Consider the following 17,732-nt stretch of genomic DNA (forward strand, 5'->3'; position numbering starts at 1 on the left):
ATGATAGAAAAAACAAAGCCAAATTTACTGTTAATTGACCCAGAAAAAAAATTTTAGTTCATTTTTTAATCTAGAAAAGAAACTTGAACATGCTAAATTGTTAATTTTATAATTTAAAATCAAATTTACATGAATTTTATCTGATCTACCCTTTTGTCTCCTCCATTCCTTTTGCGTTCTATTTTCACTTTTTCAATGTGATATTGAACAACCACGTTGTAATTTGTTTTTAAAATATTTTTTTTATTTAAAAATATATTAAAATAATATTTTTTATTTTTATAAAATTATCTTTAATATCATTACATCAAAATAATATAAAAACACCATAAAAATTAATTTAAAATAAAGAAAAAAAATATTAAAAATTTTAATTTTTTCAAAAATTATTTTAAAAAAAAAAACACACAAATTGCCTCCTCTTACTGTCGGGGGTCAAAAACCAATAGAGACAATCTTCACATTCTACGACCAAGTCTTTTATGCCTCTCCTTGCATAAACTGCCCGATTTTTGTCCGATTTTTGTCAAGTTGACTGCACCCTGACCGAGATCTACTCCATTTTCATTAAAATTAAATTACAATATAAGATAATGTTGAAGAAATAGGTGTGTTAGAACATGCTTCCAAAATAAGGTGTTCGATGGACCTTTGGAAAGGAATTGTGAGTGCAGATGGACAGCATAGGGGACGAGGCAAATCAATCAAATCTCTTTCCACTCTTTTAATCATGTCTTTAAGTTTTATGTCTAAGCCGTCCTGTGGCTTTTATGTCCAAGCCGTCCTGTGGCTTTTTCTCTCTTTTTTTTTCTTTTTCCTTTTCACAACAGGTTGAGAGCTCTCCTCCTTTCCCGACTTGAAGGAGATGTCCCTGAAACGCTCCTACAAAAAGGAAAACACGCCCTGTCAAGTTTAAATACAGCTCTTGGTAGACATTTTGTTTAATAAATGATCATTTCTCCAATATTTTAGTAATATCTAGCTAGTATGATAATTATCTTTTAAAATGTAATTTTCATTTGTTACACATCTCCCATCCACGGAATACCAGAAAGGGGTTTTACGATGAGTTGAATCTTTGATTTGTCAGCCATTGTCAGCATCACATTTTTACAAGAGAACAATGACCAAACGAGAAGGTTTTCAGCCCCTACCTTTACTGTGTCGTCACGCTCTTCGCCAGATTGCGTGGCTGGTCAACATTGTAACCCCTTAGAACAGTCAGATGATATGCCAGTAACTGCACCAAGAAAGGGAGGTCAGGTTGCTGACGCATCTGGTAATGCTTAATGCAAATACACAATCTTTCTCTGTCAACTATTGTTTCTTATGCCCGAAAAAGATTTGTAAAGGAGAGCATAGGGATTGTAATGAATGAAAGGAAAAAAAGAAAATATTTAGTTCTTGCATCATATATACTTTCATACATCACAAAAACATGCATTCATACCATCATTTGATGATACTGATTTTCTAAAGGAAGTTCTGAGTTAAGATAGACCGCTGAAAGAAGGTATCTGGCAATTGGCACATAAATCAACCTAAGCAAGCCATGGCTGAATAGCGAGGATAGAAGCACAGGCATCATCCTGTTTCTGTCAGCCCATCTACGTGCAAAGGTGATACAGCCCACCCTTGGAGCCACAGATTGAATGGCTAGGATATGAATACTACTTGACATGAGATGCCCTTGCACAGTTTACTAAATGACAAGTCAGTGAATTTAGCTACTGATTATTCCGAATTAAAGTGGACTGATTATTCCTAATCAAACACTCAAACATGCATGCACATGTATACATTCATTTATGAACAAATGCCAACGGTAGTAGGAATACCTGCAATGGAACTATATTAATTACAGGTTGAAGACAATCCTCAACCTGTGGAACTTCAATTACTCTACCAAATCCTCCAGGGCAAGCCGACACAGCATCACCTTTTGAACACATGACTATTAAGCGACCTTTGCGGGCATGAAGTTGCTGAATGACTGACTGTTGCTTGCTGTCAGACCACTAAAAGTAGTCAATATCAAACACATGAAAAATATTGAATGAGGACGCATTCAATACGTACAAAACAACAAACCTGAAGCAGGAATCGCGAGTAGCAATGACAATAATAGTAAGATTCTCATCAACTAATGCCAAAGGACCATGTTTCATTTCACCAGCAAGCATTCCTTCACTGTGCATAAGCGCTACTTCCTTAACCTTTAAGGCACCCTCCAAAGCCGTTGCATAGTTGTATCCTCTCCCAAACACAAGAAGAGACTGCTCTGCAATCAAAAGTTTTGCAAGATCCTTCATTTCCTGGTCAAGCTTCAGGACCTCCCTGACCTTGTCTGCAAAAAATCCAGACTTCAATATATAGTTTGGGACACAAAAGGGTAGACTATGACAATATATGGAAAAAAAAATGAACATAAAGATCAGAAACTTACTTGGCAAGTCAAATAGACCATCTATTATAGCCTCTCTTCTTGTTTGACTAGTAATTGAATCACCTCCGATTGCTAGGGCTAACATGGCCATCACTACTATCTGACTTGTGTATGCCTGTTGATAACAGTGATAACATGGTTAGGCACTGATAGTAAATGAGATGAACAAAAACAAATAAATTCAAAGCCATCACCTTGGTGCTTGCCACGCCTATTTCAGCGCCAGCATTTATATGAACACCACAATGTGTATGCCTAGCTATTGCACTGCCAACAGTGTTTGTTATGCCTACACACAATGCACCATTTTCTAAAGCATATTCCAACGCATGTAATGTATCGGCAGTTTCACCAGACTGGCTGACAAAGACTGCTGTATCTTCTCTGTATATAGGACCTTGACGATCCAACAGATCACTTGCAATTTCCATAGTGACAGGGACACCTATGTTTTTATATGCAGCAAACCAGGAAAATTGAAAAAAAAAATAAGCAGTACAAACAAGATTTTGATTTTGCAAAATTTACTGTGCCAAACAAGACTCACCAGAAAGTTCTTCCAGGATGGGTCTAGCAGCTAGAGCAGCATTATAGCTTGTACCACAACCAATGAAAACAATACGTCGACTCCTTCTAATTGTTTTAAAGTGATCCTTGAGTCCACCTAAAAGAACAGTCTTGGCTTTGCAGGAGCCTCCACGTATAAGCCTCCCCCTCATGGTGGTTTTCAGAGATTCAGGCTGTTCATGGATTTCTTTCTGCATGTAATGCTCATAGTTTCCTTTGTTTATTTGTTCAACTTCCATCTCAAGAACAGATAATGCACGTTGCACTGATGCAGGTCTAGAAAGGGAACCTCCATGTCTTCCCTTGTCATTGTCAAACTTCAGGATTGACACATTTCCATCCTGGGACAATTATCGACATTGCAGGTTACAAAAAGAAATTGGCACTATAACAGGACTGCTTAATTAGATTGTAATGAATCCAGTAGTCAATTTTCCAGCATATATTGGTTGTTTTGACCTATTATTTACACAGTAAGTAATTGCGTATCTCAAGGAAAAAGTAGAGACATTTTTAAAGAAGAAAGTACCAAGTCATGACTCAACATTCCATAGAGACATGCATATTATTGCCAAGTACATTCCAGTAAATTATGTATTCGCAACATCACCAAAGCATACTTATCTAGAAACGAATATTTGAATAAAAGCTGAATTGATTTTTGAGGAAACAGGGAGCATTCTGCCTCAAATCAACTTGGTTCTAAAAAGGGCTTTAATGAAGTAACAGAGTTTTAAGGGTGTTGGTGAATGAACAAAGAATTGTTTACCAACAGGATGTTTCAATGCTTTGAAATTTGTCCTAATTAAATGATGAACGAAGCAGAAGGGCATGCATTGATTAAGAGGTTGAAAGGTTGATAGCATCTTTTACAAACTATAACCGCATGAAGCTGACTCTTTCATCTCCCATATCCTTAACTGGGGCCTCATGCATCTATCACTTCATATATGTACATCAAGTTTTTATGTGGATGAGCTAAAAGCAGAAAGAATAAAAATAATAATGCACTCCAACTTAAAGAGGACAACCTAATGCAGAGAAAGGGTAAAGCAACAAAATTAAATTGGTTATTGGTCAAAGTTTCGATGACCTGCATCTAAAAGTGTAGACGGCCTTGTCTTTCATTCTTTTCAAATAGATAGATGATGATTAAATCATGGTATAAAAGATTTCAAAGATGTAGACCTTGTTGATGAATATCATGCAGCAACAAGAGGGGAAACAACTACCCTGTCCTATTAAGAAAAAACCCCATCATATGAAAACCAGACGAGATCCTTTGATGTGCTGGAACAAACACGAAAGGAGAAATAAAAAGGAGACCATGATTGCAGGTACCGTATATACCACAAACTCAACCATAAGGCCACAATATCTAATCTTCTGAATAGATGAAAGATGACCTCTGTAAAACATGACCAAAAAGATCTCATCCTTCTTACAAGGCTCCTTTGCTACCCAGAGATAATCAGACCATAATAAAATGAAGAATGAAAAGTATGGGCAATAATAAAGGCAATGAGTGTCTGAAATTTACATCTACGACGATAAACAAAACCATCTTTGAAAAAAAAACTGTTCTCTAGTATTCTTCCCAACCCAGACTATGATCAATATTAAAGCCTTGTCTGACTTGACCAAATTTGTGTAAACTAGGTCAGAAAGTGTGCACAAAAAATATGAGGTCTTATCCACTTTGACCCATTTCTATCGAGCCTATCATCAAAAAGCTCCACAGAATATGGATCTTAAATCCTCCCTTCATAAGCCAATTACTCAGCTTTCCAGTGTGGGATTTGAAGTTGGTTCCATGCACAATTTCCATTTGCAACTACCATCCATAATTCTCAGTTTCAAGGGTGTATTAATACAATAAAGTAACCACAAAGTCAGGGAGGAAAGAGAAAGAGGGGGGGGAGTTAAGAAGACAAACAGTTAGGGGTAAGAAAAAAGTAATCAATGGCATTGCTATTGTCATCATAAATACTCCTTCATCGAAACCACCTGCTCCAAAAATATATAGGTGATCTAATATAGGTATTGAAAACCATAACAGTCTCAAGTTAACTGTTAACCTGAGTTAAACAGCTCTATAAGACATCATATATCTAATAAAATCAATGACAAAGTTGGAACTTCGGTAGACATCATTATGAAAGGAGCTGACAACATAACAGTAAAGCACATTTGTTATGTATAAATGCGAAGAAATGAGGTGATATTGAAAGTACTAATTCTCTTGTCAGGCACATAATCAATTACTTGAACTTGAACTAGTAAGATTTTCATCTTGCAAAGTCAATTAAGCATTCATCTGCAAGAATATGATAACCCAAAAAAAGAAGGCTACAAAGAAGAATATCTTGAGATCAGTATTATGAAGGGCAAAAGATATCGACCTAAAAAAGAGAGAAAATGTTGGGAAAACCTAACATAACAAGAGAATTAAAATTAACAAAGACAAAGGAGTACCTTAAGATGAACTACTTCACCATCCTCAATCACCAAGACCTTTTTTGTGTGCTCAACAATAGCATGAGCATCACTGGACAGAAACAGCTCTTTTGGATGGTCAATATTTGAGAGGAATTTAGAATCATGAAATGTTGGTCCGCTGTTAAATTCTTCATTTAATTCCTGATAGAAGCCCAACCGTAAGCTACTATTAACGGAAGCATGAAGCTGATACAAACATGGGACAGGATATAGTAATGCCAATAATCCAGACTTTCTGATCCATCATGAAGAGTAAACCATCAACTAATTAGCTAGCAAAAGCTTTCAATTATAAGTTGTTATTTTATCATGCTTAGTAATACTTTGAAGTAAAAGCACAGGCATCACTTCCTAAAAGACTAGTGGCTGCATTAAGAATAAAGGGGAAAAAAGATATCTGTAACAGTGTTAACTTGCTATTCTTACGCTCAATACCATGAGAAGCAAGACAAGCAAACAATCTTAATTACAGCTTGCAGTGCAGGCATATATCTTCCAGCACAGTCCTTGATATCATCTAATTTATGTCGTCATCACCTGAGTATATACAATACAGGATATAGGAAACCTTAAAGTATAGTGGACGCAAATTTATGTTTTCACAAAATTAACAAACATAATTTTCCAGCTTTACATTTGTATTTCTAATTAGCCAAATTTGTGAAGCAGAATAGCAATCCTAAAGGTCAGATAAAAAAAATAAAAAATAAATGGAAAACCATGAATGCAGTTATCTGAATGCAAAATCTATAAAACAAAGGCTAGTCAAATTCCAACTTCAAGACAACGTACATCCTCAGTTTTTCATTACATGAACAAATTTTGATACCAGAATTGAGCCCCTAAGAGTTGTCTTAAAGCAAGAGCACATGAACTAACTCCCAAATGCGCATGTTTCACATATTATCCAACCAAAAGAATGGCTATGGACAACCAATCAATATGTATATTGGGAAGAAAAATGGAGAAAACAATTCTCTAATGGAATGGTTACATATTTTTTTAAATCATGGGTTTAACCCAAATTTTTCAGAGTACTAACCAGAACCGGTAAAAAAAATTGTACCCAAGAACTTATAGATTCAAATTTCTAGGGAGAAACTAGTGCTGTTAGAAGCTTGTATACTTCATCAACAAACTTACTTTAACACCCAAGAGCAATGGACTTCCACGTTTGCATGCAATTAACTCATTTGGATAATGTAGGCTCTTAAAAATGAGGGCATAGGCTCCTTCAAGATGCCTCATGACTTCAAGCACAACTTCACTAAATGTGACAGTATGAGAACCTGCAACACAAAATGGAAATGAGTAATTTAATGTCACCTTAAATTTCACTTCTGAAGAACTACAAATGTCGCAAAGCTTTTTCAGAGAAACATGAAATCAATTTCCTAAAAATCACTGTCATAAGTAACAAGATGCAATCAAATCAATTCTACAAAAACTTTCAGAGAAAGTTTGACTTTCATCTAATTGTTGTGTACTCTGGATGGCATGCAGCAATACTACAATGCCTTGGGAGATGATAGGCCTTAATGAATACATAAAGCACAACAAACAATATAGAATAGCCCCATCACCAACTACAATGTAAAATCATTTTCATGTCCATGAAAATTGTTGGCAACAAATAATAGTTTTTTCAGACATGCTGTATTCAGTGGAAGGATTAAAAATTCTTCTGTTTTGATATTATATCATTTGAATTAGTAGAAATTACAAGCTATCACTACGATGCTCTGGCGGGTAATACCTTTCACACAACTATGAAGAATCATAATTCTATACAGTTATGCTCCACTACAACAGAGATCTTGTTTCAGGTTACTATAGGTTATAGCAACTATACTAATAGGACTTCCACATCCTCTGAGCAGTTTGTATGAAAAGGATTCCGGTACCTCACTTCCTTTAAGTAGATTACATTAACAAAGTATTAGCCTTGTTTGATAAATATTCACAAAATGAAAACTACCTTCTCCTTCATTTGCTTTGTCGAAGACAAATTTTGCAAGCTTTGGTATTACTTCTGTGTCGGTTTCAGATTCAAAGGTGAACCCATGTCGAATAAGTGTTTCCCTTAACACCTGAAGATTTTAATAGTGAAGTAAGAATTCAGTATAATTTTACTGGTATTAAAAATAATGCCTACTTCAAAGCATATAAGTAATCATGTAGCACATTTATATGGTAAAAAAATGAAATGAGCTATGAAATTTCATAGTACAGGAAAGGATGGAGTAGCAAAACAGAGAGCCAGAAAGCAGTAATTAGAATGGCTAATTTCATCTAAAATGTTATAAGGAAGCACCGGTATTTTTTTTTGGTACAATCTACAAGATACAACCTGAAAAATCCAGTAGTCATTGAGCTCTTGACTTAGTGAAGGAGGACAGGGTAAGAACAAAGATAAAAGAAGCCAAATTCCCTATAAGAGAGGGAAAGGTAGAGCAAGTAAAAAGAAGACCCTAAAGAAAGGCTAAATCCCAACAGAAGAAAATCCCATAGAAGAGGGTAAATCCCTATCTTAAGGGCTGAAGGATTTGAAAGAATACCTCGTAGGAGAGTTTTCAAATAAAAACAAGAAAAAGGACTCAATTCTGAGTTTTAATGCATCATCATCATTCCCTCCTTCAAAGTATATGGTCTTTATTTAGACACCAAGAAAACCTAGTATTTTAAACTAAATATGAAATAAAGTTCATAATAAAATTCTAAACATACTGAATTACAAACAAACTAGTAAACTTTCTTGTTCTTATACTGCAGAGCTCAGCTAAGTTTCTAAACAGCGATTCTTTCCTCAAAATATTCAAATATAATTGCTAGCATCATTTATTAAGCACTAGCAATAATTGGCAACAGGAAATGAAAAGAAAAGAAAAAAAACATAACAGAATGTTTGAGAAAGATGTATTGGCAGTTTTCAGGTGAGAGAGAGAGAGAGAGTTAACAAAGTAAGAACTTTTGTGATTTCCTCCATTTAATTCACATCACCATTGCCATCACCACCAACAGTCCTATCAACTGTGCCATTGTTAACACTAATACAACTACGTCTTGTCCAGCCAACCTCACATTCCAGTCACCAAATAAAAGGGAGCAGGGGGGGGGGGGGGAATTGATACCACTGCAAAACCACTGGCAACGCTACAGTTATTTCTTTGCCTTTGATACCACTGCAAAACCACTGGCAACACTACAGTTATTTCTTTGCATGGCACCATACTCCACCACCATCAACCAACAATTGTGAGGTTCATAACTAGTCAACAATCACTCAGTCTCGCCTATGCCTCCAACAATGTATACATTGCACACAAGCAATGCTAAGACTAACACAATGACTGGACACCCGCTACCTAATGATCTCAATCAACAACAACACCACCACCAGTTTTGTCAGTAACAATTTACCTCCTCATTACTTCATCCACATTGTCTGCATGTTTTGACACAATTTACAGGCAAGCTATCATGAAAAACACAAAAAGAACAAGAAACTAGGGGGAGGAACAGACATATCAGAACAATCGTATACATCTGAAAGAAAGTGGGTTAGTAATAGAAAAGGGTCTCCACTCTTCCAAGCTAGTCCCAAAGCAGCCTCAACATTAATTATAAGTTAAAAAATAGGACCATATGTGCAAATACTACGAAGAAAGTCTGCTAGAAGACTGAGACTGGTCATTTGAGCAAATAATGCTTTAGGAGAAAGTAAATGAAACTCGAGACTAATAAATCCTAGACTATCTGAAACAAGTCTATAGTTTCTCACCAAGGATACCGACCACAAAAGTTAATTACTAGACTGAAATACACAAAACCGATGCCAGTTTAAGAGGGTGTATAAATGAAAGCTTTTGACACGGGCATCAAATTTATCAGAGCTAAATGCATAACATTATACATGTATTTCTTACGTAAGCATAGAGAAACAGAGAAAAGTGAACATAACGTGCAAGCCGAAAACATGACACAGCTTTATCAGCCTGATCACATAACAACTCGTACCCTTACCGAGGAGGCTTCCTACAAATATCTCCACGTAAAAGGAAATATAAGCGTTTATGTAACTTCAAATTACATCAATATCATTACAAAGATATCATACTGTAATCTAGAGAGGCACATCACCATTGTGGGTGATGGTGAGGAAAGAAACAATATCTGGTAGCGAAGGCTTAAGCAAACCTGATAATTAGTTATGACGCCATTGTGAACAACAAGGAATTCATTTCCATCACCAGATGTTTGTGGATGGCTATTCCTTGGAGCAGGCTCTCCATGAGTAGCCCAGCGGGTGTGTGCTATTCCAGCATGGACACAAAAGGATTCTTCCAGATCTAAACCCATGGCATCAGCCTCTGGAAATACAAAAGATTAAAACAATGAGTTGCATTGGGAATTTTGGCTAGTAAAATAGAGCAGTCCATCATGTGCATGCGTATGCAGTTGGCAAGCTGGTTAAACCCGTTTTTAGGAAATAAAACATAATATGACTTCCTTCTTTCTCGACTTCACCCGACCCAGTTGACTCAATACGGGTGGGTGGGGACAACCTCCGAACTGGGTTTTCCGCAATAATCATAAATAAAGTGCACGTCTCTTTCTAAATCCATTCCATGATCAAATTAGATCGAGCAAGAAAAGAATTAAAGATGCTCGGGTCTCTCGTAAATCAATCAAAAGAAGAGAGAGAGGGGGAGAATTGGTTACCTTGATAGACAGATTTGACAAGGGATTCGATGTTTCCTTCCTGACGGAAAACAAGAGGTTGGTTGTGATCAATGGAAACCCCGGCGGAATCATATCCTCTATATTCAAGACGCCTCAATCCGTTGAAGAGAGTTTGGAGAATAAATCTCCTCTCCCTATTGACGTTGTAATTCAAATACGCAAATATCCCACACATCCTTTCCTTTCTCTTTTTGTTTTCCTGGTTAAAGTTTATATAGAAAGACTTGACTTTTGACTTTTCTCTTTGTTTTCCTCGTTTAGATCCATCTCGGTGTTTTCCTCCTCTCTCAATTTGTTGAAATCCTTAATCACCATTGCAAAGCCCAGTCAATCAGCCAACCGTAGGAAAATATGATTTTTTTTTTAATAATATTAACATAACTGAGGACTCGAAAGAAGACAATATTAGTTATAAATAGAAGCCTCTTCGTCGGCTTCGTGTCGGTCTCATAAACTGGATCTAGACTCGACTCAATCAAACTTTAGATAGATTCAATTTAAGCAACCATGAGACAACGCAAATTATAAGTACATTAAACGTGCAAAAATGGCATATCTTAGTGAACGGATAAGCAATTTCACGTTTACAAAAAGAAAAAATAAATAAATAAAATAAAAAACAAAAAATAAATAAATAAATAAAATAAAAAAGCTCTTGTCAGCATCATCATTGACCAAAGATTTTTTTTAGTAGCTTTCATACATTAAAAATAGAGATATTTTTAATTTTATTTGAAAATATACTTAAATAATATTTTTTACTTTTTAAAAATTTATTTTTAATATTAATATATTAAAACGATTTAAAAACATCTAAATTAAATTTTTGTAAAAGTATTTCTCAATTACAAAAACAAATAAAATCAAAATCAAGTGCTATAATATTTTTTAACTATACAAAAAATGTTCACTAATGCACATCGATTCAAAAAATTACTTATTAGCCAATGAAGTTTAAATCAAAGAAATTAAAAATTTGAAAAACAAATAACTATTAAAATTGATAGAACTAAGGACTCAATTATATAAAATACAAAACTAATATAGATCGATAAGCACGAGTGGCATGTTAGGTAGCCCATCTGAAAGCTACTCATGGCTCATAGAATATCTTGGAGGATTCAATTTACATCACTCTAACAGTGTCTAAAAACTCGTGATCAAACAATGTTGGACGAGCTAGCTCGTGTTTGAGAATAAAATACAATAAAAGATTAATAACACTACACTTGTTTTAGACTGGATGAAGGAAAAGAAAAGGGGATTGATTTTTTTGGCTAGTGTTTTTCCTCCCCTTCTCTCTCTCTATATGTGTCAAAACTAGAATATGAATATATATATATATATAGCGGTGTGTAAGTCAATCATTCTTGGGTTTCTTTTTCATTTTTTTTTCATATCAAACCTAGGTTGTATGGCCTAACTAAGCGTGTTTGGGTGGCCTAGGCTTATTGTTTGGGGTTTTTTTATCCTAAGCCTGTTGTTTAGGGTTTTTTTTAATTAATTTTTTTATATGAGAAATTATTTGTTTATGATAACTGCTTTCTTTTTTTTGTAATACTTACATGACCATTGTAAGAAGAAAAACTTATTAAAAAAAAAACAGTGTTACTTTGAATGATGCTCATATTGGTTTAGCATACTTGTAAAGAAAACACGTAACCTTAAATGGTGGTCATCTGAATATGATATGCCTACTTCTAACTACAACTAAAAGTATGGTCATCTAGCATGATGATCGTATGTACCTATTTTTTTACTATTTTTGTAACGGTGGTCATTTTTTATCTGATTATTACATGTTGAGCATTTTGACAGCATGATCATTTGTAACTATTAAAGATTAGTCATCTTAACATGTTGACCTCGTATCAATCATTTTACCAAGGTGATCATTTAGGATCAATAATGATTAATCATTTTGATATAATAACTATATGTTAATTATCTTCATAAAGTGATCACCTTTAGTGTTTAGTTTAGCACTATATTTTATTTTATTTTTAATTTACGTGGGGTGTCCGGGTCAGCTTACGCACACCACGACTAATTTCCACGGCCCACTGAACATCCTGCAAGCCCAGTGAACAGGTAAGGCATCGCGGGGGTGACAGGCGTGCATGGTAAGTGACACGACTAAAAGATTGATGTCTTCTCCCAAGTGCAGGAGTGTCGAAGTAATAAATAACCCGGCAAGACCGGGGTCGAACCACAAGGAGGTTAAGTGTATAAATTATAGATGACAACAACAACAACAACAACAACAACAACAACAACAACAACAACAACAACAACAACAACAACAACAACAACAACAACAACAACAACAACAACAACAACAACAACAACAACAACAACAACAACAACAACAACAACAACAACAACAATAATAATAATAATAATAATAATAAAGAAAGAGAAGAAGAAGAAGATGATGAGAACTTTGAGATGGAATATTAATGTAACGATTAAACAATGATAATAACAAATGTCAAGGTTAGAGGTTCCACTAATGGTATATCAAACAAGTATAGTATAAACTCTTATTATTGAATTGGAAACCACACACAAAGGAGGTTCCAATCAGATTATATATTGTTAACATGATTACATTAGTCATCTTATTCAATTAATGCTAATACTTGTAAATCTCGTCAAGCATTCATGATTATAACTTATGTTAACAACAAATCAAGTTCCTTTCATAGCTCAGGTGTCGGTTATACCATACATTATGGGCTATGAAAGTGCCAAGCATTTGTTGTACCAAGTGTTATATAACATAAATCAAGATTAGTCATTTAACAAGCAAAGTATTAAAGAGTGAACAAGATAGCAAATATAAAACATGTTAGTATCAAACATTAAAGTCCATATTAAGTTTACATTATACTTATTCTTACACCATTAGTGTAACCTTTTCACCTTGACATAATTAACTTAGCTAGACATAATGAAAGAAAGCAAAATAGATAAACAAAATAAGAACATAAAAGTTAACTAAGTAAAGGAAAGGAAATGAAAGGCATAAACTTAATATTAATGAAAACAAAGCATAAAAAATACAAAGAGAGAAAGGAAGAGCATGATCTTGATCTGGAAATCAAGATGCCTAAATGCATGGCAAATGCCTCCTTTTATAGGCCAAAAATGGGAACTATTGATTTGATGACTAATTGATAAGTGGGTGACCAACTTTTGACTTGGTGACAATCCTTATCTTCTCTTGTCTGCCCAAAACGTCATTGATAACGTCAAAACTGGAGCCAGTTGCAAACATGAAAGTTGTAGGCAATTGTCTCAGCTTTCTTGTGTAAAAATTTCAGCTCATTTGGACTTCTAGAACTCCAGATATGGCCAAAATACCGAACAGTGCTCGGGCTGGAAGACAGATTCGGGCTTCTTTGTTGTTGCTACAATTTGGACTTGATAATGGCCTTTTTAGATCTTGGGCTCCATATGAAAGTTGTAGGCCTATGTCTTACCTTTCTATCCATATAAATTGGACCTAAATCTGAGATATATAGCTCCAGATATGACCCATTTACCGAACAGTGTTCCGGTTTGGATTGCACCGACATCTCTTTTCTAAGTTTGGCCATCTCTTTATCCTTGCAATTTAAGTTCTTCAAGTCATCAATCAATCCTTTCATTTATGTGATAGGCCTGCATTAAAAATAGACATTTACCACAATTTATAGGTATCTTATATTATTAGATACATTCTTATAAAACATATTTTAGTTAAGGAGTTATTGATACTTCAAGTGCAAAATGATGATATAAAACCATGATAAAAATGCACTTTTAAGTACTAATCAGTAAGGCTCGAACCCAGGTGCGGAGAAAGAGGACAAGCCCCTCCCACCGCTGGGCTAGAACCTTACTTGCTTGTTTAGCACTATATTGATTTCATATAACTTAGTTATCCTAATATGACAAGGCATGATTATATGAACCAAATGAACATGGCTTGGACCATCTTTATTGAATAAAGCTTAATCATGTGATCTTGATGGATATGGCTTAGTCATGTAATCCTAATGGAATAAGATTTGGTTATATTAATAGGGTGATCATAACTTAGTCATGTAATTCTAATGGAATAAGATTTGGTTATATTAATAGGGTGATCATACTTGAAATTTCAAGACATATTTAGTTATCTTAATAGAGTGATCATACTTGAAACTTTAAGACATATTTGGTTATCTTAATAGGATAATCATATAAAACTTTGAGATTTTGGTTATCTCACAAGGTGACCACCTGGAATATTGAAATAATATGACCACTATGATTAAATAAGATTGGTGTATTTTTTCATATACCATTTGGTTTTTAATATATCACCTAATAACTAGTTCATTTTTTATTTATATAATAGTTCTCCTAATCTTTTTAAAGATATCGTTTAGGTAAGAAATATAGATCACCTATTTTCAAAGCTTAACTTGTTATATGATATCGTGTCATTTTCTTTAATTTTCTTACCCTTGAAGCACAAGTAATTAGTTTGCTACATATTTTTAAATCAAATGTTTGATAAATCAAGTTTTTTATTAAAGTCATATATAGAATTATCCTAGCTTACTCTATATTGTTTGAATCTTTAAACCGCTAGTAAATAATATAAATGACTTTTTTATGCAGGGATTGATCATTGTCTATCTTTTTTACCCTTATTATTGTCTTAGTTAAATGCTTTAGTTTAGTTGTTCGCTTGCTTTAAGATCATGTTAAATTATTCTTTTGTGCCTAATCTTTAAAATGGTGTATTAAAGTTCCTAATCATATCCTAGGAATCACATGCCTATATTGCAAATACAACATCAACCCATAGCACTAAAGTATGATTATATATGAAGTGTCACATACTCCACAAGTTCATAAACAATTTTAGTCTAATTACATAGCCTAACAACATTACTTACTGATAACCCAACTTGTATTTGGGCAATACAATGCCTTATAAATTGTATTCTAGTAAGGTAATGTGAATATTTATGCACCTTAAAGACCTATTATTAACTAGCAACTAAGAAGATGTTTTTATATGATGTAACTAATCCAATATAAATGAGAGATATTGATAGATGTTAGGTATACAATAATGTATATATACCATCAGCCATGTTTAAAATGGTTTGATCAGCTCCATTTAATTCCTAAATGAATCATGATTGTTGATTTTAAAATATTCTTTATAGAGGATAATGAGTCAATAAAGGAATATAACACTAAAATTATTAATGAATATGATGAAGGTGTTGCTGACATGACTAAAAAATTAATGTCTTCACTCAAGTGTAGAAGTGTCGAAATAATAAATAACCTGGCAAGATCGGAGTCGAATCATAAAGAGATTAATAATACAACAACAACAACAACAGTAATAGTAAAAGTAATAATGAAGAAGAAGAAGAAGAAGTTGATGAGAACTTTGAGATGGAAGATCAATGTGATGGTCAAATAATAATAAAAGCAAATATCAAGATTAGAGGATCCACTAATGGTATTTCAAATAAGTATAGTATAAATCTTATTATTCAACTAGAAACCATACACAAATTATTAACTTGATTACATTAGTTATCTTATTCGAATAATGTTAATACTTGTAAATGTTGTCAGACATTCATAATTATAACTTATGTTAACAACAAATCAAGTTCCTTTCATAGCATATGTGTTGGTTATACTATACGGTTTGAGCTATAAAAGTGTCAAGTATTGGTTGTACTAAAGGTTATACAACATAAATCCAGATTAACCATTTAACAAGCAAAGTATTAAGAGTGAATAAGATAACAAATACAAAACATGTTAGTATCAAACATTAAAATTCATGTTGAGTTTACACTATCCTTATTCTTACACTATTAGTGTAACCTTTTTACCTTAACATAATAAACTTAACTAAATATAATAAAAAGGAGAAACATGAATAAACAATATAAGAATATAAATAAGATAAAAGTTAACTAAGGAAAGGAAAGGAAATGGTAAGCATAAATAAGAGATTAATAAAAACAAAACTTAAGCATTACAATAAAAAGAGAGCAAGAACATGATCTTGATCTGCTAACCAAGATACCTAAATATATGACAAATACCTCCTTTTATAAGACAAAATTAAGAATTATTAATTTATTGACTAATTGTTAAGTGAGTTACCACATCTTGACTTGGTAACAATTCTTATTATCTTATCTGAACAAAACATTATTGCCAACATCAGAATTTGAACAGACTTAATTCACGGAAGTTCTATAAAATTATCTAAGCTTTCCAACTAAAAAAATTGAGGTCATTTTAATTTCTACAACTTAAAATATGGGGTGAACACTGAATATTATCTGGGCTGTAAGATAGATTTAGACTTTTTTGTTATTGCTAAAATTTGGACTTCCAAATAACAGAATTGAGTCTTGCATTCCACATGAATGTTTTAGACCCGTGTCTTAGCTTTCCGTCCATATAGATCAAACATAAATCTAAGTTTCACAGCTCTAGATATGACCCAATAACTGAATAGTGTTCTAGTTTGAACTGAATCAGTATCTCTTTTCTAAACTTCACCCTTTCTTTGTCTTCTCAATTTCAGTAATTGAACTCATAAATCAATCATTTAATTTATGTAATAGGCCTATATTTAAAAAAAATATTTACTATAAATTAAAGGTGTTTTGTGGTATCAGACTTGTTATTATAAAACATGTTTTAGTTAAGGAGTTATTGGTACTTCAAGTATAAAATGCTGATATAAAACCTTGATAAAAATACACTTTTAAATACTAATCATTTATATTCATCTTGTTTTTTTAATGTTTATACTTTGTAGGAACAAAATATATTTTATATCTCATTGGCCTTGATAACATTGACCTAACTTTATATTTAAAATATTTTTGTTAAAACATTTTACTTTCATAATATTTTGATATTTTGTTTAAGTTGAATTACTTTAACTTAAATATTTATTTAATCTTGACTATTTATAAATTTTTAAAATTTTTAAATTATATTTGTTTGACATTGTACTTGTATTGTGTGTGTGTGTGTGTGTGTCTAGTGTAACCCCAAAATGACACACCTAAACACTCTAGAACTGAAACATTTTATTCCAATTGAAAAATTAAATACCTACTGAAACGGAATTGACAACCTTTATTGTGAGGGTTAGAATTACACAAAAATCCAAAATAAAAAACAAAAGTAAAAAGGTTAATCCAAAATAAAAAACAAAAGTAAAAAGATTAAAATTAAAAAAATTAAAATAAAAATAAATCATAGGACAAAATTAAAAAAATAAAAATAAAAATAAATCATAGGGCGTTTGATAGGGAGAAAAACTAAAATGATGGAATTATAAAAAAATCATTTTAAAAATATACATCAAACAAAACAAATAATAATCAAAACAACGGAGACTAAATTAAAGAGGTAAAATTAAAAAATTATTCTAATTTTATAA

At 33.1% G+C, this 17,732-nt stretch overlaps 1 protein-coding gene and 1 long non-coding RNA gene across 2 annotated transcripts; both read right to left on the reverse strand.

The window, feature by feature from the left end:
• Nucleotides 1–557: 557 nt before the first annotated feature.
• LOC105115994 (uncharacterized) lies at nt 558–769 on the reverse strand. The gene is made up of 2 exons (XR_840456.1): nt 681–769; nt 558–649 (listed from the first exon to the last, which is right to left on the reverse strand). It is a non-coding gene; the product is annotated as an uncharacterized LOC105115994 (long non-coding RNA).
• Nucleotides 770–817: 48 nt separating this feature from the next.
• GFAT (putative glucosamine-fructose-6-phosphate aminotransferase) lies at nt 818–10,769 on the reverse strand. The gene is made up of 12 exons (XM_011013119.1): nt 10,235–10,769; nt 9,710–9,882; nt 7,491–7,602; nt 6,656–6,801; nt 5,489–5,653; nt 2,994–3,354; nt 2,641–2,891; nt 2,447–2,561; nt 2,092–2,347; nt 1,839–2,007; nt 1,155–1,240; nt 818–882 (listed from the first exon to the last, which is right to left on the reverse strand). The coding sequence occupies exons 1-11, from the start codon at nt 10,428–10,430 to the stop codon at nt 1,157–1,159; spliced, it is 2,028 nt and encodes a 675-aa protein (XP_011011421.1). The 5' UTR covers nt 10,431–10,769; the 3' UTR covers nt 818–882; nt 1,155–1,156.
• Between the last annotated feature and the right edge of the window lie 6,963 nt (nt 10,770–17,732).

Source organism: Populus euphratica, unplaced genomic scaffold, assembly GCF_000495115.2.
Source record: "Populus euphratica unplaced genomic scaffold, PopEup_1.0 scaffold825.1, whole genome shotgun sequence".
NCBI classification, from domain to species: Eukaryota; Viridiplantae; Streptophyta; class Magnoliopsida; order Malpighiales; family Salicaceae; genus Populus; species Populus euphratica.

What these genes read in the sequence shown, in the direction of transcription:
- GFAT (XM_011013119.1), bottom strand. Translation starts at nt 10,430, where the DNA reads ATGTGTGGGATATTTGCGTATTTGAATTACAACGTCAATAGGGAGAGG. An exon ending in CATCCTGGAAGAACTTTCTG is followed by an intron (nt 2,892 to 2,993) that starts GTGAGTCTTGTT and finishes ATAAAAACATAG; the next exon opens with GTGTCCCTGTCACTATGGAA. An exon ending in TAGGCGTGGCAAGCACCAAG is followed by an intron (nt 2,562 to 2,640) that starts GTGATGGCTTTG and finishes TGTTATCAACAG; the next exon opens with GCATACACAAGTCAGATAGT.